General features: G+C 43.5%; 3 protein-coding genes across 5 annotated transcripts in view; 1 reads left to right on the forward strand and 2 right to left on the reverse strand.

Annotated features, from left to right (window-relative positions):
* The window catches only part of LOC118102274 (SLAM family member 9-like), a 13,100-nt gene extending 1,895 nt beyond the window's left edge, over positions 1 to 11,205 (forward strand). The window contains exons 1-8 of one of the 2 annotated variants that reach the window (XM_047338947.1): positions 7,229 to 7,364; positions 7,834 to 8,002; positions 9,199 to 9,504; positions 9,924 to 10,199; positions 10,282 to 10,380; positions 10,481 to 10,542; positions 10,636 to 10,713; positions 10,879 to 11,205. In XM_047338947.1, coding sequence (XP_047194903.1) covers positions 7,912 to 8,002; positions 9,199 to 9,504; positions 9,924 to 10,199; positions 10,282 to 10,380; positions 10,481 to 10,542; positions 10,636 to 10,713; positions 10,879 to 10,968 — 1,002 coding nt within the window. In that variant the 5' untranslated portion in view covers positions 7,229 to 7,364; positions 7,834 to 7,911 and the 3' untranslated portion in view covers positions 10,969 to 11,205. Of the gene's footprint in view, positions 1 to 7,228; positions 7,365 to 7,833; positions 8,003 to 9,198; positions 9,505 to 9,923; positions 10,200 to 10,281; positions 10,381 to 10,480; positions 10,543 to 10,635; positions 10,714 to 10,878 lie in introns of those variants that run through there. The other variant, XM_047338946.1, reaches the window with a different exon arrangement.
* A 1,222-nt stretch (positions 11,206 to 12,427) lies between these two features.
* si:cabz01074946.1 (CD48 antigen) lies at positions 12,428 to 16,437 on the reverse strand. Its single transcript, XM_035148327.2, has 7 exons — positions 16,285 to 16,437; positions 15,171 to 15,380; positions 14,997 to 15,101; positions 14,111 to 14,386; positions 13,487 to 13,594; positions 13,010 to 13,043; positions 12,428 to 12,842 (listed from the first exon to the last, which is right to left on the reverse strand). The coding sequence occupies exons 1-6, from the start codon at positions 16,319 to 16,321 to the stop codon at positions 13,018 to 13,020; spliced, it is 762 nt and encodes a 253-aa protein (XP_035004218.2). The 5' UTR covers positions 16,322 to 16,437; the 3' UTR covers positions 12,428 to 12,842; positions 13,010 to 13,017.
* Positions 16,438 to 17,778: 1,341 nt separating this feature from the next.
* vangl2 (VANGL planar cell polarity protein 2) lies at positions 17,779 to 24,899 on the reverse strand. 2 transcript variants are annotated; one of them, XM_035149372.2, is made up of 8 exons: positions 24,632 to 24,899; positions 22,319 to 22,560; positions 21,637 to 21,760; positions 20,951 to 21,558; positions 20,433 to 20,569; positions 19,774 to 19,909; positions 19,327 to 19,573; positions 17,779 to 18,726 (listed from the first exon to the last, which is right to left on the reverse strand). In XM_035149372.2, exons 2-8 carry the CDS (start codon positions 22,387 to 22,389, stop codon positions 18,469 to 18,471), a joined length of 1,581 nt encoding a protein of 526 aa, XP_035005263.1. In that variant the 5' UTR covers positions 22,390 to 22,560; positions 24,632 to 24,899; the 3' UTR covers positions 17,779 to 18,468. The 2 variants fall into 2 exon arrangements, with proteins under 2 accessions (XP_035005263.1, XP_035005264.1); XM_035149373.2 differs by having other exon boundaries at positions 24,493 to 24,899.
* Positions 24,900 to 25,078: the final 179 nt, after the last annotated feature.

Below are 25,078 nucleotides of genomic sequence, written 5' to 3' on the forward strand. Positions count from 1 at the left end.
TTTAACTGTTTACAGTTCCAGGTGGTGTTATCCTGGACAGCCCTGCTCGTCCTGTGACTGAGGGACAGTCCGTTACTCTCCGCTGCTCGTCGTTCGGAAGAAACCTCTATTCCAACTTCTCTTTCTACAAAAATGGTGAACTCCTCCGAAGGGATGTCAGAGGGGAACTGGAAATCTCAGCTGTGTCAAAGTCAGATGAAGGTCTCTACAAGTGTGAACATTCAGGAGTCTTCTCACTGGAGAGTTGGATGTCAGTAAAATGTGAGTGTGATCAATATGAGGTAGAAAAGGAGTCTCCAGGTTGAGAAGTAGATTCAAAACTTTTCTACTCAGTATTTTCACTGAGACGGCTTCTAACCACCAGGTCCACTTGGTCAATACACTTATAAAACTTTACACATATTTTTAAAGCTGGAAACTTTTTTTTACACATATACAAAGTATTTCTACAACTACAAACCTTTTTTGCACATATTGAAATATTACTTCAAGTACAAAACTTATTCACAAAGTTGTTTTTTTTCACGTCAAAATGTCTGCTGAAGTGTTGGTTCTATATTTTCCCCGTCATGGATCTGCCTTTGCTCCTCACTGCTCCTCGTCTGATCCAGTTAATCCTGCAGCACCTCCCTCTGCGTCTCCTGTGTCGCTGGTCGTTGGGCTGGTTGGTGGCATCACACTGATTCTCTTCCTCTCGCTGCTGCTGTTGTGTTGGTGCAGGAATTCAAAGAGTGAGAGCTGCTCTTGTTCATTTCATTGAAATCAAACTTATTCCAAACTATTGTCACGATAGTCATGGAGCAGAGGTTGAAAAATAAAATCATTTAACGTGATCATTATCGTCTTTTTCACAGATCTGTGTTGTGACAGGTTGGTTCCACTCTCTCTTGTTTCATCTTCAACAAAACAGCAATACTTTACTTTTTCTTTTTCATTCACTTCTGATTGTTTGACTGTTTCAGGCTCAGCCAGTCTCTGAGAACCAATCAGAGCTCAGACCCACCTGTCCACCCCGATGAAAACCAACTGCAAATGTACTCGTCTCTTCTCCACGGTCAGCCTTCCTTCTCCTACTGAATGCCTTCACAGCTATTTCTAAGTTGTTGCTTTTCAGAAGAACCTAGTCACAAAGTTTCCAATTACATTTCATGTTGATTTGATTTTTTATTGACTCGTAGGTGACAACTGCATCTATGAACCAATCAGACGAGACACGGAGGAAGGTACAGTATAAAATGTGCCTCCTGCAGAGAAGTCCTAAATGAAAAACCTTCTGATTTCAGGTGGACGGGCAGATGAGTACAGAAATGTCCAACACGATGTCATGACATCAACACACACGCGTGGTTTTCCAACATCTCATTTTAGTCACATGGTCCAAAGACAGACATTTGGACTTTTCAGTTGAGTCTGAAGCAGAGTTACAGGTGGAAAGGTTCCTCAGACCCGGCTCCAGACCAGTGCACCAGAATGTAGTCAGACCCAGATCAAACTGAACCAGGGATCGGTTTTGCTGCGCCCATTTAATGTTTGAACAACAAGGACGTTCATCTGCATTGGAACACGTGTGGAGCACCTGAAGCTGGTGATGCTGGTTGTGATAGAGATATTAGAGTGGCAACGAGATCAACTAAATGAATAAAACAGTGGTTCTCAACCTTCTCAAGTGGTTTTCTGTCTTCACAGGAACCCGAGGTGATCCAGAGGAGACGTCTGACCACTTTAATGAAAATCCACATTCAGCTTCAGGTACAAATATTAACAACTGGCTGTTCAGCTACTGGCTCATGTGCATTTGACATAAACCTCAACTGAAACTCCATCATATCATTATTAAATAGTTCTTGTAAGAAAGTTTGCAGTTCAGTTGGTGTCTCAAATTTCAAATCCTTTGTGTAAAACTATGAACGGCCTTGATCATGTTGTAGGGTTGAAGTATCAAGTGTGTACTTCAGAAATTTGCAGTTATTGTCACTTTGTTTCAGGACCACTATGAATGGTGCATCCTCCAGAAAACAAGAACATGAAAACCAACATTCATCCTCAAACACCTTCACATATTAGACTCACCAGTTTTGTAACAGCTCATTGGAAAGAAATGATCTGTCTGGATTGAATTTCAGGATCAATGAAAAAGAAATGCTGTGATATTTGCTTTTGTGTTTACGTTCAATATTTCAATTGGCTGATATGGGCCTTTTAAGATATGCGCCAATATGAAAAGGTTTATTTTACAGGATAAACAATGTGCATTATGATTATATTTTACATTGAACATTTGTTTGTCTTAATTCAAGTTCTATATATTCTGTCGTATTTGTGTTTTCTTTCAATTTATCTTGATTTCTTTAAAAAATATAGTTATACTTAAGCTTTATTGCCAATTTTATATATAAGTGATAGTTTTTTACTCCTTGATATCGGTATCGGCATTGGGCCCTAAAAAAAGCTTATTCTGTATATTTTTGCCGCAGTCATGCAACAAAGGTTTGAATGCAACCTGTGATGTTTTCCATTCGTACGTATATATATGTCTTTGTTCTTATTCACCAATGACTCAATGGAGGACGATGTGAGAAAGGACCTCGTCTGGCTGTGTGTTATGTTCCATATACAGTCTGTGGTTATGTGTGATTATTTCCATGGCTTGTAATTCTCTGTTTGATGAAAACACTCTTCTGCAGACAATTTAGCTTTTTGTTTTGAAATGTGATGAACTGTAACAGATTATAATTCAAATACATAATTGAATGTGTTCTTTCTTTTATCTTTATTAAACTGTGAAATCCCACCTGGACTCTGTCGATATGTCCTGTTTTATTTTGAAATCCCTCACCTTAAGTGTCCTCAGTTTGACTTCCTGTGTGGGAGTTTTCTTTCAGTCCCACCAGTGTCTCATCAGCCAGTTCCTCATGTCTGCAGTTGTCAGCTGGTCTTTGCACAGTGAAGCTCTGCAGCTGCTGGATTTTTCCTCCACATGACGTCTCTGTTCTGACCGATGACTCCGGCTTTCAAGTGAAGACAAGAAGGTTTGTGTTTTATTGTGGCAGGAAACTCTTCTGTTGTACATTTAAACCTTTGTCTCAGTGGGAACACTTTTCTCCCACCTGCAAGTCCACATCATCAGCCACATGGTGGCGCTGCAGCTTTTGATTTTATCTATGAATTATCTTTTGCAATAATCTCATCAAACCCTGATGAAAAAGAAATGTAATTGGGGCATTTAACCAGAAACTTTATCATAAATAGCTATAAATGAAAATAAAACACAAATGCAGCCAAATATATAGAACATGAATGAATATGTTCTGCTTCTTCTTTAAAATAAAAGTTTTTCTTCTGTGTGGATCAGGAGATAAACTCTGATGCAACAAGTCACTGAACGGCTGATATCTGCCAATTCTTATCAAGCAATAAATCAGTCGAGTTCTTATTGTCTGCTGCAAATTAGCTTTTACCGACATGAGGACATTGTGTCGCTGCTGTTGTTATTATGTTGGTGGGTTTTAAAAACCAGTCTAACCAGTGGAAAAGGGGCTTGAGACCAGGGACAGTTGTTTCTCATGTGTTGTTAAAGCAACATTATGCAATTTTCTTTACCTTAAAGCAGCAGCTTGATGAAAGTGAGTCTGATGTTTGAGTGTGAACATGTCAAAAAGAGTTAATCCTCACATGTGGCTGCAGGGGGCGCTGTTCTTCAGTAACAGTTACATAGTGTTAGGTTAAAGACATCTTTACTGAACTGTGTAGACCAGGGGTCTTCAATGTTTTTCAGGCCAAGGACCCCAAACTGATGGAGAGATGGAGCAGGGACCCCCTACTATATATATTGTAAAAAATTGTGTTTTATATCAAACTGGGCCTAGTGCCATGTATAAACATAGCTACCCTGTTATTGTGCATTCAATACTCAGCTATTCAAATAATACACAGGTTCATATATTCATGTTTTTATTATTGTGTGTCGCTGACTGAAAGATGACGTCTTCTGCCTCCATTTATCCGTTCGCTACAATATGTTGGATTCATGTTAATGTGTATTTAAATACATTTAAATTTGTCGAAAAAAAAATTGGTTGGAAAAATAAATTTTAATTTTAAAAAATATAAAAAATTGTCTGATCAACCAAAAATTTCGCGACCCCCTGTTGAAGACCTCTCGTGTAGACTGTTGCAATGAGTTTGTAGCCGGATGCGCGCTCCCTCCCTGCCGCTGCGGGGCGCTTTACCTGCTTTAATGGTGCGACGTCATGCGCCCCCATATTTAAGGAAGCGGCCGTGCATAGCTCGCCCTCTTTCCGGTTCCGCTCGTCTCCTGTGGCGGAGTCTTTTGGTTGCCGTGGCGGAGTTTGGCGCTTGGCGCAACAGCCAGCGCACCACTCAAACATCCCCTCATACGCAGTGCGGCTGACCGCTGGCGTGGGATCGCTCCGCCGGGGACCTGCGGAGCGCCGTTGCGGGTCAGTTGCGGGTCTGCTTGGTAAGTAACGGTGTCTGCCTGTCTCTGCTTATTGTATCCCAGCTGATTGTTGTGCTACAGCTGGATTCAGCTTCAGCTGTGGAGACTCTCACCCTCCGGTTGCTGTGGCTGTACCTCAGCTTGACAGGGTGGAACATATGGTCCCATTACTCATGAAATTCAGTTTGTCATTTGAATTACTAAATTTGTTTTTTCACCTTTCTAGAGGCCCTGCTCCTTCGTCGGCCGTCATTGGCCACCACGCTGCAGACGGACCTGCTGTTCTGCTTGTATAGAACTGTTCTGGTTTGTATAGAACTGTTCTGGTTTGTATGGAACTGTTCTGCTTGTATGGAACTGTTCTGCTTGTATAGAACTGTTCTGGTTTGTATGGAACTGTTCTGGTTTGTATGGAACTGTTCTGGTTTGTATGGAACTGTTCTGCTTGTATGGAACTGTTCTGGTTTGTATGGAACTGTTCTGCTTGTATGGAACTGTTCTGGTTTGTATGGAACTGTTCTGGTTTGTATGGAACTGTTCTGGCTTGTATGGAACTGTCTGGTTTGTATGGAACTGTACTGGTTTGTATGGAACTGTTCTGGTTTGTATGGAACTGTTCTGGTTTGTATGGAACTGTTCTGGTTTGTATGGAACTGTTCTGGTTTGTATGGAACTGTTCTGCTTCGTATGGAACTGTTCTGGTTTGTATGGAACTGTTCTGCTTGTATGGAACTGTTCTGGTTTGTATGGAACTGTTCTGCTTGTATGGAACTGTTCTGGTTTGTATGGAACTGTTCTGGTTTGTATGGAACTGTTCTGCTTGTATGGAACTGTTCTGGTTTGTATGGAACTGTTCTGCTTTATGGAACTGTTCTGCTTGTATAGAACTGTTCTGTTGGACTGTTCTGCTTAGGAACTGTTGTTTATGGAACTGTTCTGTTGTATGAACTGTCTGTTTAGAACTGTCTGGTTTGTATAGTCTTGTATGGAACTGTTCTGGTTTGTATGGAACTGTTCTGGTTTGTATGGAACTGTTCTGGCTTGTATGGAACTGTTCTGGCTTGTATGGAACTGTTCTGCTTGTATGGAACTGTTCTGGTTTGTATGGAACTGTTCTGGTTTGTATGGAACTGTTCTGTTTTGTATGGAACTGTTCTGGTTTGTATGGAACTGTTCTGGTTTGTATGGAACTGTTCTGGTTTGTATGGAACTGTTCTGTTTTGTATGGAACTGTTCTGCTTGTATGGAACTGTTCTGCTTGTATGGAACTGTTCTGCTTGTATGGAACTGTTCTGCTTGTATGGAACTGTTCTGTTTGTATGGAACTGTTCTGGCTTGTATGGAACTGTTCTAACTGTTGAAGACTGTCCTGGCTCTGAAGGAGGTGCAGCTTTTAAAGAAGTGCTCTCTCTCTTTCACTGTGGCTCTCCACGCTCAGTTGAGGTGAAGCGTGGAGTGACCTCCTCGGAGGGACGCCTAACTTTTAGTAACATTCAATCCCATTTACATTGTTGTTTGTTGGTTTGTATTTGGTTTATTTGTTGTTTTCATCAGCATTTGATTTAACACTGACATGTTTTAATGATCTTTTTATTGTTGGTCAGGTGCTGTGGACCTGAGGCAGCAACCCAATCCCTGGTGGTGGCGTTTTCTTCACGACCCGTTTTGTTGGTTTGCAGTGTCACAGGTGGTTAGTTTATTAATCCTTCCCCTTTTCCTTTGGTTCTCGTCCCAGCCCGGTCCCTGTGTTGATCTTGTCTGAAGTGTTTTATTTCATATGTTAATTTGTGTTCTGTTTGTTTGTTTCATTTGGCTTTTTGTTGGTTTATGCATTTGAGTTTAATAAAGTTATTTTCTACAAGTAAAACACGTCTCTTGCCTGTGATGTACACGAACCTGTGCTGTTGCACACACAATAGTTTAGTTATTTCCTGGAGGTGAAATTCCCCAGGTGGCGTTGTTGCAATCCCTCATTATCCTCACTTTCCCTCACGCTACTAGTTCAAACCAGGTCTTTTCATATATATATATCTATATAGATATAAAGATATATATCTAGTGAGAAAGTTCCTTTTGCATCCAGCTGTTAGTTTTCACACTGATGGTTTTATCTTCCCTGCACATTGTATTTTCAGCCACTGGATGGCGCTCTGTTGTGTTCCTCTCTGTTGATGTGTGAGCAGCTCACTGTGCTTCAGTGGCTGTTTGCATGTGAGTGCATGTGATGCATGTTTATTATCACTGGATGATGTTGAAGTGGTTTTTCCTTCCTTTTGGAACAAAGCTCCGTGTTTCTCCTGCTCAGTTCTTAGATCATGCAACGTCTGTGTGTTGTCTTTTGTTTCATTGTATTTTAATTACAGACAAATGTAAATTGAAAACTTGAAACCTGATTGTTAGAAACATTGTGGTGAAATAAACACAGTTACAGTGTTGAACTCTTCTGGTTATTGCTCCACACACGTCTCTTAAACGTGTCGTCTCTGTCGTGGTTCTGTTTCTTTGGCGACTCACTGTCCAGCATCACTTCACCGTCTACATACCACTTCTCCTTTCCAAATAAATGTCAGCAAACACGTGAATGTATTCTCCGAAACGTCAGCCGGCTCAACGTCCCTCACAGACATAAAAACTGAAAGTTCAGTTAGAAAAGCAATAAAACAAAGGTTAAAAGCCTCTTTATGAAAATGTGTTTTTCAAATGGTATAAAAAGAGGAAACTGATCCAGTCTGATCAGCAGAGGGAGCTTGTTCCACAGCTTTGGAGCCCGAGGAGGCAAATGGGGATTTGTGAATATGGCTGAAAGGACGCCGCTAAATTCTTCCTGCTCAAAGTTTTCATCAGACGTGGATCGTTGCCCAGAATCTCCAGACTCCTGCTTCATTCGTCTACAGACACGGTTCTTGTGAGTTTTTGCTGATGTGACATTTGGGTCGAGTTCAAATCATAATCTCATCATTTAACTTCTTTATGAATTCACTTTTTTCACTTGATCGTTTTGTCACCTAATAGAAACAAACCGTGTGGCGATAACATGCAGGGTTGTTTCAAGGGACTCTGAGTGCCACGGGCAAAAGAGACCTGGGGGGCCCCTCAACTTCCCCCTCCCCAAGAAACGCATGATACCAAACCACTAAATTCCAAAATACAAACGAGTCTCTTAGCATCAAATCATAAACAAAGTGCAAACTGCATGAACATGAATGACAGAAGAGAAATAACAGAGACTCAACTTTTTGTCCAACTCTTTAAATTATTTCCAGTTGTTTCTAATGAACCTTGTTCGTAATTCACAGTCAATGCAGCAAGGTCATTTTCTTCTGCTTCTTCGCTGATAAAAAACTCCCCCGCTCGCTCTCTCGCTCTTTTTTTAGTTTTTCTAGTGCTGACTTGTCACAGCACAGTCTGATCGACCAGAAGAGGAACCAGACGTTGTTCCTCTCGCCACAGAGATGGTTGGTGGTCGCCTTCGTTGCCTGAGCTGCTGCTTCACACACAGCGAGCTGCTTTTTCACATGCTGCTTCTCGGGGTTTGCTTACATGGTAAGTTATGTTTTACTGTTTTGAGTAATGAGAGCATAAAGGGGCAGAAGTTGCTGGATCATCTTTGACATGTCTTTCATGGAAGAGGTCTCTGATTTTTTGGGTCTTGTGCGTTTGCAAATAAAAATATACCGATGTGAGAACCGCAACAATCGAGGCAGTGTTCAAAGAGCATTTATATAAAAAGTCATAAAATCCTCCTGGTGAGCAACATTCATTTAAATTTGAGTTTTTATAACTTCATAAACCGTTTTATTTTGTGATTATTTACAGATATGCAAATTATTTACAGATATGCTAATATCTGCAACTTTTCTGCTGAACCTTCCTGGAAACAAACTTGACACAAGTCAGGGATGGGTCATCTTTTCTGTTCCTGTTGTGTCCACATCGTTTTAGGAGGATTTGTCATTTTGACATCGTAATTCTGTTGAACTCTATTGTGACAAGCCATGGGGGGGGGGGGTCAGACAGTGAATCTAACTGCTGAGACAGGAACAAGTGGGGTGTGGGCCTTTGCAGAGAATCGGCTGAAGTAGATTTATGAGTTTCAAAACTTACTGCTGCACATGCACAAGCCAGCAGGGTTTTGTGTGCGTCGTATTCTGCAAGTACACACTGTTGAGAGAACTACCAATACTCATTCAACTTAAACACACAGCATGACGGCAGAAACTGTTAAACCATGAATTTCCTGAGTAGCAGCTGCAGCAGCAGCGACAGATAACGACGAGCAGTGAATAAAACCATCTTTCCTGTTCGTCACTGAGGTCAGGGTTTCTGGTCGCACTGTTCTTTCTTGTCATGAAAAGCGGTAACCAAAGATTTTCTCATGAAGACGATGTCATCAACCACATAGCTCAGCAGAACAGGGGCTTGCAGACACCGGGGGAGGGCCCCCTTTCAGCTCAGGGGCTGCAGAGGAGGTTTTGTTTCCGCCCCTGTCCATTGGTCTGTGTTGTTTGGTCTGTCAGGAGGATTACACACTTCATGAAGGATCATCCTGATGTCGTCATCATGTGATTCCACCGAGACGTGTTCTCGTTTCATGTCGTATTACGCACAAATGAATTTATGAATATCTCATGATGTCGTGTGGAGTTTTCTTTAAGTCACTGTTTCAGCTATTTGCTCTTTGACATGAGAATCGTCCGTTTCAGACGGATTCTACTCAGTTATTTGCTGATGTGTTCCAGATGTGGGGGCTTCCGGCTGTGATCGCACCGTCCATAAACAAGTTGGAGACACCGTGGAGTTTTCATCATGCTTGTCACCTGTTAATGTCACCGCCCCGGAATGGACATTTAATAATTTGGTAGTTGCAGACAGGAGTCTACATGTACTGGAAGATCGTAGGTTTGAAGGCAGAGTAAAGATGAACCTCAGAAACTTTAGTTTAACAGTGACGAATCTGACTCTTCAAGATTCTGGTGACTTCCATTTTGTCTCAGAGGTAAATAATAAGCAAAGGACCACAGTCATCATCCGTCTACAAGTTCACGGTAAGAGGCTTTTCCTTTTGGTAACTGTGTCCCAACAACTGTCCATTTAATATGTCCATCGATTCATTGGTAGTTACTGACCTAAAAACCACACGTAGCATAGAAGGCTTTACTGCAACACTTAAATAAAGCAACTAAATGTTATTAAATTGGACTTAACATTCTAGAGACATTGAGCAGGGATTCAGTTCTGTTGCATGTTGCAGGCTCAGTTGGTGAGTTTTCATGCTTTAGATGCATTTGCTTTTATTCCACTGTGTGATCACAGCTGGTAGAATATCAGGAACTGCCATTGCTTCTGCACATCTGTGCTTTGGGAATTCAGTTCAGCTTCAGGTTCAGAGAAGAGCTCAACAACCTCCACCTGCACATACAAGGTTACAGGTGTAATGTCTGGCTCTCTCCTCGCTGCACATCAGAGCCCTTGACTCCGCCCGACCTCAGCTTCAACTACACCTTTCATCCTTCAAACGAATCCTGCTCAGTTTCGCTGGAGTGCGTTTCGACCCCCGACAGCAACGTGAACTACAGCTGGAGCGTGAGGAACCAGACCCTGGTCGGCCCCAGGCTGTGGTACACCATCAGGCGGCAGGACGGAAAAACCAAGTTCACCTGCACCATCTTCAACAGTGAGATATCTACATCTAAAACAGTGACGTGTGACAACAGCAGCTCCGACTCATACGAGGAGAAACGTGAGTGTGGCCCATCGGTGAAGAATTCCTCAGGGGGTTTTAATAATGCTTTAATATTTGAATGTGTACGTGATTCCATCAGAAAAGCTCATCTTCTTCGCGGGGTTGGCGGCAGGAGGTGTTTTGATTGTTGGCCTCGTGGCAGTTATCGGTGTCTGTCACTGCAAACAGAGACCAGCTGGTGAGGAACACGTCTATATGACCCTTTATTTGTACTTTCTGTCATTTGACTTCAGCAGCAGTTTCTCTTTATGATACTTTGCTTTTAATCTCTTCACCAGACATCGACTCCACTGACCTGACGGTGTACGCTGACATCGCTGATGTGGCAGTTGCTGAGGAGGCGAGTGTTGAGAATATTGCTTTGGGTAAATTGTCTGCTTCTGCCTGTGTCCGAATGATTTTGTCTCTATTCCACTTGGTCATGTGTGTACAGTCAAACATCCAGAGGACATCGATGAAGTGCTCGGTGTATGAAACCGTTGGTGACCCTGTCAACGCAGTGAAACCAGGGGTGAGAGCAAACGTTCAATCATGAGTTCTGTGAGCGTCATATTTAAAGATGTTGAGGAAAAATGAAAGGATTCATGACTTCATTACATTTCTTCCTCTTCTTCTCTCTCTCTATATTTATATCTCTTATATATATATATATTTTTTTTCTTTGCTGCTCATCCAGCCTCACACTGTGTATGACAAGATTCAGCTTGGTCGCTTGAGGGAGGTGCCGGTGTCCTTCTACCAGGACATTCAGGGGATCAAGAAGTAAATGGGGATGCTGAAAGTCCGGCTGCCTCACGAAGGTGCTCCATTTGCTCTGGCATCAGCTTCTGTAAAAACTTGTATTTTGGCCCTGAGAGATTTTTGCACCTTGTGTTTATCAGGATTTTATCAAAGTATATTATTAGAACCAATGAAATGCAATTTAACTTAAAAGCTAAACAAATGAAATGCCATATCATGTGAAATCCATAACTGAAATGCAGTATTATTAAAAATTCAATCTCGTTGGCAGTGCTGTAAATTCTGTAAATACAGAGAATATATTTTGTAGAATGTTTTGTGCATATTATTTGCATTTCAATGAACAAAGTTGGCTATATTTGCTTGTATTACTGTTACTTATTACTTCAGTTTTGTAATGTTTTTAAAGCATTTCCTCATCTAAATTCATGAGTCACCAGTTTATTTCTGCAGACTTTTTGCAGCCTGAATCTCATGAGAATAAAGTATTTATAATCCACAATGTTATTGCAATGAGAGCATTAGATGTCTGCAAAATTATGACATAGCTAGCATTACATTACAACTTATATTTGTTAATGGCTCATTTTATTCTTATATTTTTAATAGGCTGGGTTTATTTTTAAAATAACTTAATACTTCCCGGACCTTTAACACCCACCTGCTCTCTCGCTCTCTCTCATCACCTCATCCTCGGTACATCACATCCTTAGGCCTCCTTAGGGCGTTGCTAATTAGATTTATGCTAGAGAACTTAATCAATTTCTGAATAATAATTTTAGCAATAGTCATATTTCTTTCTTGGTTGGAGTTGGAGTCCGTCAGCCAAATGTTTCCTAGTAAGAGCTTTGAGCTTTGAGCCTCAGAGAGGACATCTGGAGGGCAGTCATATATGGTTAGTTAAATATTTGCAATGTCCACATATCAAATCTAACATTGTTTGGTTTTGGTGTAGAAAGAAAACCTTGAAATTCCGAATACATATTGTGTTTATGTCCTTTTAGCTTTTTAGCTCAACAGCTAATACTTGTCCATGAGGTGCAGCTGAGTTCTTAACAAAACAATAAAAAGTGTGTCCTCGTCGTGGGAACTGTTGGGTTTCTCTATAATATTGAAAGGTCTCGACCTTACTATATAAAGTATCTTGAGGTTATGTACATATTATATAATGTACGCAATACAGATCAAATTTAATTGAAGCAAAAACACGTTTTCTTAAAAATAAAGAGGAAAAAACGCGTCCAGACAACGTTAACAGTGTCAGTAACATATTTGGATGTCAGAAATAAGCCTGATGTTGTTTTCAATAAACATTACAACAGTTAAAATTAAAAAAATATACGTGTGACGGGATAATAAAGTATAAAACACAAAGTAAACAATAGATATTAGAAGTAGAAAAAAAATAAATGGTACGGTTTGATCAGAAATGTATAAAAATGAAATGAACTCAATATCTTGAACACCACTACTATAATCTGTTATCAAATTGTATTCATCAATCACCTTTTATTTGTATAGTCTCATATTCACAAATTACAATTAGTCTCAACAATCTTAACAAGAGTAAAACTACCAAAAAACCCTTTTAACAGGGGAAAGAATATAGAAACCTCAGAGAGTCACACGTGGACGTCAGGACGGACACAAGTACAAGAAACAAAATAATATTTACAGCATCCGTGAGAAAAGACATCACGTAAGGTAGAGGTGAGTGAATGTTTAAAGTATTGATTCAAAAGAAAATGTCAGACAGAGATGAGGGGAGCGGCAATGACAATACAGCCTGTAGTTTACTATACTGTAGTTTTTTATTTGTACAAGTGCGTCGCGCTGCAGTCATCGTCTGGCATTATTGATGCTTTCTGTGTTGTGGTCATTCCAGCTTCCTGACGCTGTCTGCAGGGAGGAGATGGAAACAGTCTTTAACTAAAGAGAAATCTACATGTATGAGCTTCGATGAACACTGATGGAAACCGTCTGTCTGAAATCCGGTGGAGATTTGTGTAACGTTTGTGTAACAGAACATCTCAGTCTGATAAAATGTGAGAATAAACTGTACGTACCTTTCAAACTATTTACAAGGAGGGCTGATGTTTTCTGAAATGAAAACCAGACTCTGTCAATGCTGAGGCACGAGTGGACCGATTGTTTTAATGGTCATGTCAAATGATTTAGTCTTTAAGTTTGTTGTTTTGGAAAAAGAAACGAATTTCATGAAGTGTTCGAGGAGCCTTTAAAGAATTTGTCTGATCACCAGACAAGTATTCCTGAATACTGCATATTCAGATATGTGTTTATGAGAAAATAGACACATGGTAAAAAATTATATCAAGAAAAAGGCGATAATTATGACGATAAATGTCACAATATTACAATAAGACCGATTTTTGAGTGAAGGTTGTGGTTTTGACATTTTATAAATCTGAGCTCGATGTATGATGAGTTTTACTTTCTGCTCAAATCATGAAAATTACAGTGTGATTATTATAAATATTGTTTGATCAGTCCTATATGAAAATAAAAAAATATTTTCCTCTCACCTCTGCAAATGTATAATACCACTGCTATGGCCAAGCCGATGGCCAAGCCGATGGCAAAGCACAGTGCGTATCTGTTCCTGCAGTTATGTTCTTTACATCTTGTATCATCTGTAGTCAGAGCAGAGGATGTGAAAAGTTTATTACAGTAGAATAGAAGTTGTTGTGTAAAATGCAGCATTAAAAGATCAAGTTGGCCGACACATTAAAGGCCTTAACATAGTGTCTCCGTCACGATCTCATTCTCAGACCTTTGTTACTTCTGCTGTTTGTTCGTCACACATGCAAAACATGCTAAACATTCATCTGACGTAGAAACACTGAAGAAAATGTGCAGTAAAATGAGAGGAGCTGAATGTTCTGCAGATGTTCTCTGACCCGGCATCACCGAACAGGTTAGTCTGACGGTCGACGTGAATCCTGGCACAGCGGATGATATTTCTATTTGTGGAATGTTCATGCGGGTGATGGGTGGATGAGCCAAGCACACGTTGTCATTAGGATGACTCTCAGTGCATTTCTAGATTACTGGACAGTTTACCACGAGCCTTGGTGGATCCAGGATTTAGGTTTTTTTAAACATTGCATCGAATATGATGGTTTTAGGTTTACTTGTTGGGACCTTACCAAACTTTTGAATGAAAGCGCTCGAGACATTTTCCGTGGTCCTGTTGGTGGTGCAGGTGAACTCCACATCGATCTCTGGGTTCTTGAGGAACATGAAAATCTCTCCTGGGTTTCTCTCAGCGTGCCTCGTGTTGAAGAGCGCCTCAGTGGGAGGTTCGATCTTCCAGGAGAAATCCACACCTTCATCTTGAGAGGAACACTGCAGCCCCATCCAACAGCCGCCGCCTTTGGCAGGCGATTTGAACAGCGCGTTGATGGTCGGCTTCTGAAGGTGTTCTGCTCGGGAATAAGGTTTATTCATAATTACACACTTTTACGTTCTCTGAGACATTTTATACCTTTTCTTTCTTTCTCTAGTGCGTAAGTGGACCAAATGTCCATGTTTACGATTAAGGGTTTACTTTGCGTTAAGTTCTTAGGGCGAGAGGAATGTCCTTGGTCATATCTTTCAGGTATTGATTCAAAAGCATTGAACAAACTGAGATATTGACCCACTGTTCGATACCGAGTCAGATGATCATGATTTTCAAATTCCATGGCAGGCCTTCAAATTATTGTTTGACTTAAAAGCCACAAATATGAGGGTGGGGGGGTACAGAGGACAATACAACAACATTGAATCTATGGGAACAACAAATGCCTGTTAAATGTAATCAATCAAATGTGCTGAGTTCCCTTTCGCACAATCCACTCGGCACAACACTTCAGTATATCAGATATTTCAACGCTCCAGTGACGGCCAATGTCTCCACCACTGTTTAGCTAACGGGAGATTGCTAACGCCACTTTCAAAGATGAAACGACTCCGGAGAAAAGACGCCAACTTTCGCCCTTGGCCCAGAGCTGGTGGGTCTTGGCATGTATCATGAATGTTAGCCACACTTACTGTTAACTATGAGCCGGATCACTTTGACCTCTCGCTTTGGGCCGAGGAGATTCACAGTGTATTCCATGTCATCTTCCTTCATCAAATTACGGATCGTCAAGTCACCTGGAAGGAAGAAGTCGTTAAAAAGGTCGTAGATATCGACTCCCTGACAGACGATGGATTTCATCTCACCTGAAGTGATGTTGAGACTGAGTCTCCCTTTATATCGATGGAAACGGTCGATGTTTGTCGCTCCACCGCGATGGGTGGCAATCCACGTGGTGTTGGTCAAGATTGACCACTCAATTTTGGAGAGATTCCATGATGGATCTGCTCTTGAGGGCAAAGTAACGGTTTCTCCGAGGTACCCAATGACGTTGTGAGTGGATAGAGCTCGTACAACTGTGAAAATAAGGGTCAGCATCACCAGAACCACCGTGTCCACAAACTGCTAACAGCTCATCTTTTTAAAGGAAGATGGAAACTGCTCATTGTGGATACTTTAAAGGTACAGAGGGAGAATAGTTAGGTGACATTTTGTCATCATTTGGCTTTTTGTCGACATCACAGACAAGATATAAAGATTAATTGGACCATAATTTACTAAATGAACCTCATTCTGTATTAAAAAACTTACGAGGGATTGAGACCTTAAACTCCACAGGAAAACGTTTACAGACGTTATAAATCAAGTACGATTTTAGTTTCTTCTCTTCTTGAGTGTTTGGCATCACTTTACGGACCCGGAGTCGACGTCCTTTGTTTGTTTAGGAAAACGTTTTACGTGTTTTACATTTGTGTGTCGTAAGTATTCGGTTGTGGTCTAGTTTCCTTCTGCTTTCAGTTGTTTTTTGAGAATGAACTTTTAGTTTGTGTGTTTGGATTTGGACTAAGTTGCTGAAACCTGCCTTGCTCTGCCAGAAACACGAACCGTAACAAACAGCAGACCACGGTTAGTGCTCGTTGAAAAACGTCCTTATCAAGATGAGGTGCACTCGCATCGAGGAATGAGTCGCCACACTTCCTCCTTCTCTTTTTGTCACCATATATTAAATATTCTACAGCTCCCTTCCCGCTGCCACGGAACATTTAAGTAAGTTCAGTAAGACGGAGAAGAACAAAACTAATCAAAAATAGATCTGAAGTATATTTTGTTTTTTTGTTAAACCCACTCAGGGGGAGTTTATAAATACTTGAGTTCTATATTATATTATCTAGTATTTTAGTTTTTAAATGTTCAGCTGCTCCTTTAATAATAATAATAATAATAATAATAATAATATCAGAAAATGGAAAGAGAACCTACCGTGGAGAAATAGAACGAGGACGATTAGAAGAGACATCGAAACGAGCCTGAAGTGGAAAGGTTAAGTTCTAACTTCCTACTTCCTACTTCTGACTCTGATCATGTGCGCGTGTGTTACAAAACAAAAAATAAATAAATTCCCTGAGATCAGTGCAATCTCTTTCTTGACTGTAGAACTTCTGCTCTGTAGTTTCCACACTTTGTATTTTTTTAGGGTCACTTTTTCAAACCTTGTTTTATTTGATCTCATTTGGTGAAACAATAAAATGTGACACGGGTTATGTGGGTTAGGGTTAGGGACATGTGACGAGCTGCACACTCCCACGCCACTTCCTGTTTTTTTCTCTGTCTCTCTTTTTAAATTGTGCAATAAATTGATAGAAACTAGGGAAACAACAAATACAAATTGTTGATTTTGACCAGTTTGAGGTGTAGTCGGAGATTTGTGAGAAATTGTTGAGTGAGTTTTGCGGATCATGAAGGTAGAGTATGATGTCATCGTCATGGAAACAGAACTCAAGTTGTTGTGCTCGGTTGCTTTGTGAAATGTTCATTAAATTCAGGAGTCTTGTTGGATGGAGTGTCGTCCTTTGACGGAGCCGGTTCGGCCGCGGTGGGTTGAAGATGGAAGTCTCTAACCGGGAGCAGTTGGGTCTTTGTCTGATCTCAACAGGAGTTTTATGGCCGCTGGGTTCGTTTGCCGTGGGACCTTGACCGTCCTGAAGAAAAGTGGCTTCGGTATCTGCCAGAGATGCTTCAGGAACGCAGCAGGGATCCATCTGGACCCGGTGCTAAGTGTAGGTCTGTGATTGTAAATGGATTCTGATACTTGAGGTGATGATAAACAATGTAGGAACAAGCGAGCAGTTGATGGATCGGGGGTTATTTTCCTGAGTTTACACATTACTATGAAGTTTGGAAAGTATTATTCATAGCTTGAGGAGACTGAGTGTAATTCCCTTCTCAGTCTCTTACTGTCCTGAGTGATTTCTCTTTTTAGTCCCAATTTTATTTAGCTGAGATTTGAAGGTTTGTAATTAATCCAGGTTTTCTCTGTGGGTTCGTTTGCATAGTTAGTTCTTTAATTTGGTTTTCTAAGTTACTCTGAAGTTTTAGCTTTTTCCTATGGGAGGAGATGGGATGTCACGATATGTAATTTTGGTGCCGCGATTATTGTCGGAGGAAATATCGCGCTTCTCACGATTATCGATACTTTAGAAGGAGAAAGACACTTGACAAGCAATAGACAGCTAATAGACTGAGATGATTTGGCTTCGCTTTTTGGGAGCTGTCATGTCGTCCATCTCTATGTAGTCTTTGACACACACACACACACACACACACACACACACACACACACACACACACACACACACACACACACACACACACACACACACACACACACACTAGGTTGTAGACTCAAACTGGTCCTCACAAGGATAGATGCACAAGAGCACACACCCCTCAAATGCAGAAGTAAAACCTCCACTGTCACTGAACATTCACTTTATTGTTCCTACATTTGTTGCCAGTGCATCAGTAACCGTATGAAAAACACATTATTACAGGTGGAAATTCAGACACGAAAAGCGATTCAATAAAAACTTCATGAGAAATAACACAGTCAAAGTCCATCCAGTGTTTCTTTCTTCTAAGGTTTCAGAGTTTGATGCGTTCTGTGAAAACCTGACCACGTGTGAAAGGGCAAGGTTTCTTTTTCGAAGAAGTTCAGGCACGAGGGGAAATGAGAAGTAGTTTGCATGCAAAGCTGTTCAGACTTTAACACGCCCCAGCCAGAGGATATCCGAATACTCTTGATTAAATCGTGGGACTAAAATCCAACTTCTAGCCTCGGGAGGTTGTTCCTCCCTTTGTTTCATTAAAAGAACACTTTATTACATTTGTAGTGAAATACGACTAAAACCACAGACTCCGTTAGAGGAATGGGAAGTGGGGGTGGTCTCAAGTTCATTATCACAGTTAACAGACCACACTTTGAGGCGAGGGTTTGTTTGACTCACCACAAACGAAAGAGGAACAAGGTCAGAGACGAGATATTTCTGTTGCCTCTTCTCGTCAGTGAGTTTAAATGTCGACTCCATTTGACGTAAAAGTTGTGCACGGTTACAGTAACAGATAAAAAGCGATACCCTGCCTGCTACTAGATTCTTTCCTTTCCTCCTACACGGACGTCTCCGACTGCAGCTTCATCACAAACTTGTGGCTTTTGGGGTCGACAAATTCCTCTCCCAGGCGCAGGAAGGGAAGTCGTGTCACCGTGACGACCAGGGAGAAGTCCGGGCGTTTCAGGGTGAAGACCTGGTCTTGGCGCAGAGACGCCGTCACAGGCTCCTCGCTCACTAGTGTCCACTGGCGCCCCCTGCTGCTGTCCAGGTACTGGAGGGTGGGACCGGGGCTGAGGTAACGCTCGAGGAAAGCCTTTAAAGACAGAAACACGGGTTATAGGTTATGATTGGTAATGTGTATGTTCCACAGGTTGGTGTCATCATGCGCTCTCGACATATTTGAAGGGTTTGGTTTTAAAAGGTCAAAACATGTCGTGAACACTAAAGCTCGAGGACGACTTGAGGACATTTCTTTGTATTTGGTACAAACGCTCAGTTGGAGGCGTGGCTAAACTGATTAGCATCTTAAAACATGTTTCACTCATTGATTGAGGTACAGGAAAACAATTACACATATATCTTTAAATGTAAACATTTTAAGATAAATTAGAAAACAAGTGCTCAGAGAGCGACTTTATCACCATGTGCAGGTATTGAGATTAGAATTGTTGACCAGAAACTTTCTTTGTTCATAGATATTAGCACTCGTCGTATGCTGGATTATTTTCATGTAGATTTCTACATTATTTCTTGATAAATTACCCAAAATGTAAAAAAAACATTCTGGATCTGCCCCTTAATCAAATCTACTTAAAACTATTGGTTCTTCTTTGTCCTGCTTTGCAGCTTCCACCACGTTTTAAGAAGATGGTCTCAGTAGTTTGGTCCCTGTAATAAAATAAAAAAACCTGACCTTGGGTGTCATGTTGTGCGTGATGCAGAACTGCAGGAAGTCGATGATGCTCTCCATGCTGTGGTACGACTGCTGCCTGGTGGCTCGGAGGTACTTCTGCATGGCCCGCGCCATCGGAGCGAAGATGGCCTGAGCCGCCTCCCTCGGGTCCATCACCTCCCGTGGGTGTTTGGGCGAGGACACGACCGCCTCCTCTTCCTGGTGACGCCTGATGTGGGTGAAGGCTTCTTCTACTGCCACCACCAGTCTGGGAGGAGCAATTACACCGTGAGTGAGACGTCCAACTCAATATTTTAATAAATATCAATGATGGTTATTCGTACAATTAGCCCCAAAGAAAACTGCAGAGAGTTTGATTAATAGCAGTTTGGCAATGTCTACACCCGCGACGTGATGAGGCAACCTATATCGCCTTGTGTAGCCTACAGCCACGTGTTTCGTCCTCACCTGGCCTTGCGCTTGCGGACCCTGCGCTCCACCTCTGCCTCCTCGTAGTAGAACTCGGTGTGGGAGTTGTCTCTCCTGCGAGCGTTGGCTGCGATCATGGCTCTGGATTGGCCCGAGGAGGCGTTGGTGCTGTTGTCTGTGGACAGAGACGCTGACGTCAAACAACGAGCCGTCCATCGAGTTGACAGACAGAGACACCTCGACACAACTGCTTTATTACGTGCATGGTTTCATGTAGAAATCTGTGAATTCTTAGCAGGATTGTTTTCTAATTTACTTCAGGATTAATGTAGTGGTTATATTTATCTTGTGTTTTTGGTTGTTTGTGAGCAAAGTTACACAAAAACACCTGAATGGATTTCCATGAAACTTGGAGGAGGGACTTGGTCCGGGTCAGGGAGGAACCTGTTGAATTTTGGTTTGGATCCGGATCAGTGGGCGGATAAGATTGTGTTTTTTAACATCTTTATCAATTTCTAAAAAACAATCAGGCAAGTCCAGGGAACTGATATCTGCGAGTGTGTGTAATTTGGTGCAGCGCAGTTGAACCTAAGGTGGAGATTCAGTAATGTGCAAGGTAGGAATTGTTCTGATGCAGGTGGGACTGAATGGAAACGGATGTGAGAGACCAGGTACTGGACACATGATTCTTTTTCTACCTTCTCCGAGATTGTAGACCTTGAAGGCCGACATCTTTCTGGTGAGGATGGACTTGGGCAGATTGAGCAGGGCCGGGTTATAGACCGGGAAGTCACTGTAGTACTGGTCCAGAAGCCACGCTGCTGCCCGCTGAATACTGTGCACGAGATGGGGAGAGAGACAAAGCTTTTACTTCACACATGTGGTTGTATTTAAACATAGACAAAGATGGCCCCCTGGTGGCTGGCTGCAGTAAAGGTCATAAACCTCTCCTTCATTTCAGTGGACGGGACATGGACTAGTCTTCTCTCAGCGGTGGTTCGAGGTCACACTGTTTGTTGGAGAGTTAACTCTTCCAGTAAGTTTGGTTTTAATTCGTTTTTAGATGCAATAAAAACTCTGTGAAACGTCATGATCGACAGCTGAGACTGACTCGTGATTGGTCGAGCGAGTGTTATCAGCCTCAAAATACAAGGAAATGAGACTGAGACATGATGAACGTCTGGGAAGTAAAGAGAATGAAGGTCCACACACTGACCTGAGATGTCCGACGCTGTAGAAGCGACTGGCTCCATCTGTGGTCCTCACGACCTTCAGGCAGAACGCCGGCTGCAGGTGTCGCACCTCCAGCAGCACCAGAGCCAGGTACTGGATGAACAGCAGCGCATCCACCAGAGACGCTGCATATCCCACAATCCCCCTGTAGTCCGTCTCTCTGGGCTCCAGCACCCGCACCCCGTAGAAGAGCCAATAGGACGCCACGAAGAGGAAGACCAGCGCCAGCAGCAGACAGCGGAAGATGAAGAAGCGCGGCAGAGTGGCTCTGGTCGGGCGGAGGAACAGCGCCCAGGTGGAGATGAGGAGGATCAGGAGCTTAAAAGCCAGAGAAATGTAGAGGCCCTCGCACGGCGTGCCGCAAGGGTCCAGGTTGTCCCGCCACAGCAGCTGCGGCAGCGCCAAAAAGGCCAGAGGAGTGACCAGAGCAAAGAGCCCCAGGACGGCGCCCAACACAACGCCGAAGTATCGGCGGCACTCCAGCGGCGAGGACTCCTCTAGGTCCTTGGAGATCCGTGTCAGGTCCTCTTGGGAGACGCTGTCCACAGAGGTGCCGGTGACCACGGTGGTGGTCTCGCCCCAGTTGTCGTCCTGAGGAGAGAGGAGGGCAGAGAGATGAGTGACGGCAGTGCCACACTTTAACGGCAGTTACTCAGACTGAACTCTGACCCTGTCGTCTCCGCGGGTGGACTCCACATCCAGCAGCGTCTCGCCAGGAGCCTGGATGCTCACGGATTTGTCTCCGCGGAGGCTGCTGTCGCGAGCCTTTGAGCGATGCTTGTCCCTCCTCTCTCTGGAGAGACGTCAGGAAAAGGACAAGAGCACAAGTCAGGGATGTCTTCTTCCACATTTATCGTCCTCGCAGGTCAAATATAATCCTTTTATCTTTGATAATAATTAATTTAACGATAAAGTGAAAAGGTTCTGTTTGTACGTAAATTAAGACAGAAGACACAAATATTCAATTCAAAGTTATTGTGTTGTTTATTTGATCATTTGTATATTTCCTTTTTTAATTGTTTTTGATTTGAGCATTTACTTTCGATTCACATCTTCACAACGTCTTACTAACAATCTAACTAACTTCATTATCAATTTAGGATTAATGGACCTTGATGAATAAATCTAATCGTATTTACAGGACTGATCTCTAGGAGTTTGTGTAATTTGGTTGAATCTGAGGAGCCGTCGGCCTTGAGCTCCACTGAGTGACCTGAAGTCTTTGGTTTGAAGGACGAGACTCTCTGAAGACGTCAAGTCGAGCGTCTCTAACACTCTAAAGACGATTCATTGAGAAAATCATCGGATCAGTTGATCAATTGTAAATAATGAATTCCCCATGATCCTCTACCTGTGTTTGCGGGAGGTCCGCGAGTGCGACGACTTGAAGGAGTAGGCGGAGTACATCGACTCGTTGTCCATGTCGGAGGCTGGCGGTGGGCGGGGTTTCTGAGCCCCTCCTGCCCCGGAGCCGCCGCCCTTCTCCCAGACCACGCCCAGCTGGCTCTTGTGGCTGCTGATGGACTTGGAGGAGAGGGCCAGAGGGAGGCGGAGCAAGTCCACTGCACTCCTGAGGGAATCTATCTTGGAGGCCTGTGGGGGGGGAACGACATGATGAGGTGGTGTGGGAGAAAAGAAAGTGGAGAAGAAGGGAGGAATGAAAAGAGGGAGGAAGGATAATTTGTCATATCAGACAGAAAGCGTCTCGGAGGGTAAACGCACCAAGCATGAAGAAGAGAGACGCCATTGTTGAGCTTCTGGCACCGAGAGAGTGTGTGTGTGTGTGTGTGTGTGTTGTGTGTGTGAGAGTGTGTGAGTGTGTGAGAGTGTGTGTGTGTGTGTGTGTGTGTGTGAGTGTGTGTGTGTTTTCAGTGGCACGAAGCTGAGCCCATTCTTGTGCTTTGAGGGAGTTTTTATGGGCAAGTGATTTGTCCCCGAGTGCATTCTCAGCCAATAAAGGCCAATTACGCCGCCTTCTATTCTGGGCTGCAGGTCTCTGCGGCGAGGACGACGCGCAGCAGACGCAGCCGCTCTGAAACGAGCAACTCAAGGTGAACGCACTTTTCTGAAAACTCCAGTTCAGCTGCCACGACTCCGGTGTTTTGTTCTGGTTGCATCTCGTCCAGACGCCACATTCCCCAGCGGTCCCCCGCGGTCTCCAGGGGCAACGGAGCTGAACTCTAGCACAATGGGGATGAATGGGAGGCTGTGGGTGAGAAAGGACGGGAGGAGGGGGTGGCTGTATTACCATAGCAACCAGACCATCAACTCAGCACCCCCCCCCCCCCTGAACTAAACACCTCAGAGACGCAAATCATTTACCAGATTACTCAGATTAGATTTTAAATATACTTCAGAGCACAGGTTTGTGTTTATTTTCAGTTTGGAGTTGTCGTGAGAACAGAGAACAGCTTCTCTCAAGATGGGTACTTTCCGAACCGGCCTCCAACAATCAGACTCCACTGATCTAATAAGGAATCGCCTCGCGCTGCCCATCTGTACCTTCTGCATCAGACACATTCCACTAATGGACTTCATGTGATTTCATGTGATCCCCGCTCAGCTCGTCTTCCTGGACGCAGCGGCCTCAGATAGACTCTCGAAGATGAAGCTCGCCAGAATCTGAAAGGATCACTTTACTGTAGTAGAAGTAGAAGTACTTTCCTATACTACGTCCAAGTGTTCATTTTTCCGTTAAGTTTTAGTTATTTGATGCAACACTGAGCGTGTCGGTGGCGATGGAGCTTGGACACTAGGTAACCAAAGTATGAATGTGTGTTTTTTACGGGGTTAAAACCACCATTAACTTTTCAATATGTTAAATAAGTGTGTTTAGAGTTTTAAAGGATGAACTCCGGAGCGACTCACTCTCACGTGCAGCCCCTCCGGATCCTTTCAGGAGACTATCCGGAGTTCAGTGCAGGTCTGAAAGCAGCCGGAGCTCCCCCCCCCCATTTCATTAGTGCCACAAACATGCCCCCACGCGAGCAGCTCTGTGGCTCTGCTGCTCGGAGAAGGTCAATGCCATCGAGCCGCTCTGATGAAACCTCTCCCACTCTAATCGATCAGGCGGATTTACTGGGTTCTGCAGCAGCGACTCTGAAAACCCTTTGATTACGACTCAATGGGCCCGAATGAGGTTTAGTCTCAAAAGTTTCTATCTGTGTGAAGTAATGAGCCAGTTGCACAATATAATTGGCTGCCCCCCCCACAGACCGGCCCCAGTGGCTTCCAGGGGCCTCCAGGCCTCAGGGTGGTGGCAGAGGGCCAGTGAACGAGGCGTGGCCGCTGCCTCTGTGGGCTCCTCGCGCACGAGCAGCCGTTAAAACTACAAACAACACACAGTAAAGTGTAAAGGTCACGATGAGCAGCGACCGAAGTGGAGAAGCTCTGCTTCGAGGAGCCGCGAGGAGCCGCTGGGAGGAAATAAACCCAGTTGGCACCGTGCGTAAAAGCGCGAAACGGATAAAGTGTGCAAACTACTCTAAGTAAGAGGGAAAGTGCGTGTGTGTGATATGTCCTCACTAGTGGAGGGTTCCAGCCCCAGAGCCACCTCCTCGGACCCCGCACCCCAGGACGAAGAGGAGGAGGAGGAGGGTGAAGTTACAGTTCGGTCACAGAGTCTGGAGCTGCTTCCTGTGCGCGGCTCGGAGGCGGCTCGTACCTTTCTGCCCGGAGACGAACCCGCTGCTGCACAAAGAGCGTTTCAGATCCGCGCGCCTCCAAAACCCTCAGATCCACTTTGTCCGGACTCTCTCCGTGCGCGCGCTCCCGTGCAGCCGAGATGTGCACGTGTCGCTCGGTTCTCCTTCTTCCTCCTCGAGGCCGGACTCGAGCTTTTCCTCGGGTTTGGTCTTCGGGCTCGAAGCTGAGTCCGGAGCAGCGGATCCGCACAAAGGCAGCGACGCGCAGCTCATCCCGGATCCGCTGGGGGGGGGTCGAATCCCCGCAGAGCCGGGGGGAGGAGGGGGGAGCACGGAGGTGGCTGATGGCCTTGCTTCCGGTGTTGATTATCAAAATAAAACCGGTGTTGTACAATAAACAATGTGAGTGACGCTGCTCCGACTGAACAGACACGTCACTTTGTATCTGTCATCTTTAAAACACATCT

This window comes from Hippoglossus stenolepis, chromosome 23 (assembly GCF_022539355.2).
Source record: "Hippoglossus stenolepis isolate QCI-W04-F060 chromosome 23, HSTE1.2, whole genome shotgun sequence".
NCBI lineage: Eukaryota > Metazoa > Chordata > Actinopteri > Pleuronectiformes > Pleuronectidae > Hippoglossus > Hippoglossus stenolepis.

Bases quoted from the DNA above. Each gene is read 5' to 3' on its own strand.
- si:cabz01074946.1 (XM_035148327.2), bottom strand. From the start codon at position 16,321: ATGTCTCTTCTAATCGTCCTCGTTCTATTTCTCCACG. The intron at 14,387-14,996 runs GTAAGTGTGGCT...ATTCCCGAGCAG, and splicing joins GATCCGGCTCATAGTTAACA to AACACCTTCAGAAGCCGACC. The intron at 13,044-13,486 runs GTGAGAGGAAAA...TTTTCATTTCAG, and splicing joins GGTATTATACATTTGCAGAG to AAAACATCAGCCCTCCTTGT.
- vangl2 (XM_035149372.2), bottom strand. From the start codon at position 22,389: ATGGACAACGAGTCGATGTACTCCGCCTACTCCTTCAAGTCGTCGCAC. The intron at 21,761-22,318 runs GTAGAGGATCAT...ACGTCTCTCCAG, and splicing joins CGGACCTCCCGCAAACACAG to AGAGAGGAGGGACAAGCATC. The intron at 18,727-19,326 runs GTCAGGTTTTTT...CTGTCTTTAAAG, and splicing joins CGCACAACATGACACCCAAG to GCTTTCCTCGAGCGTTACCT.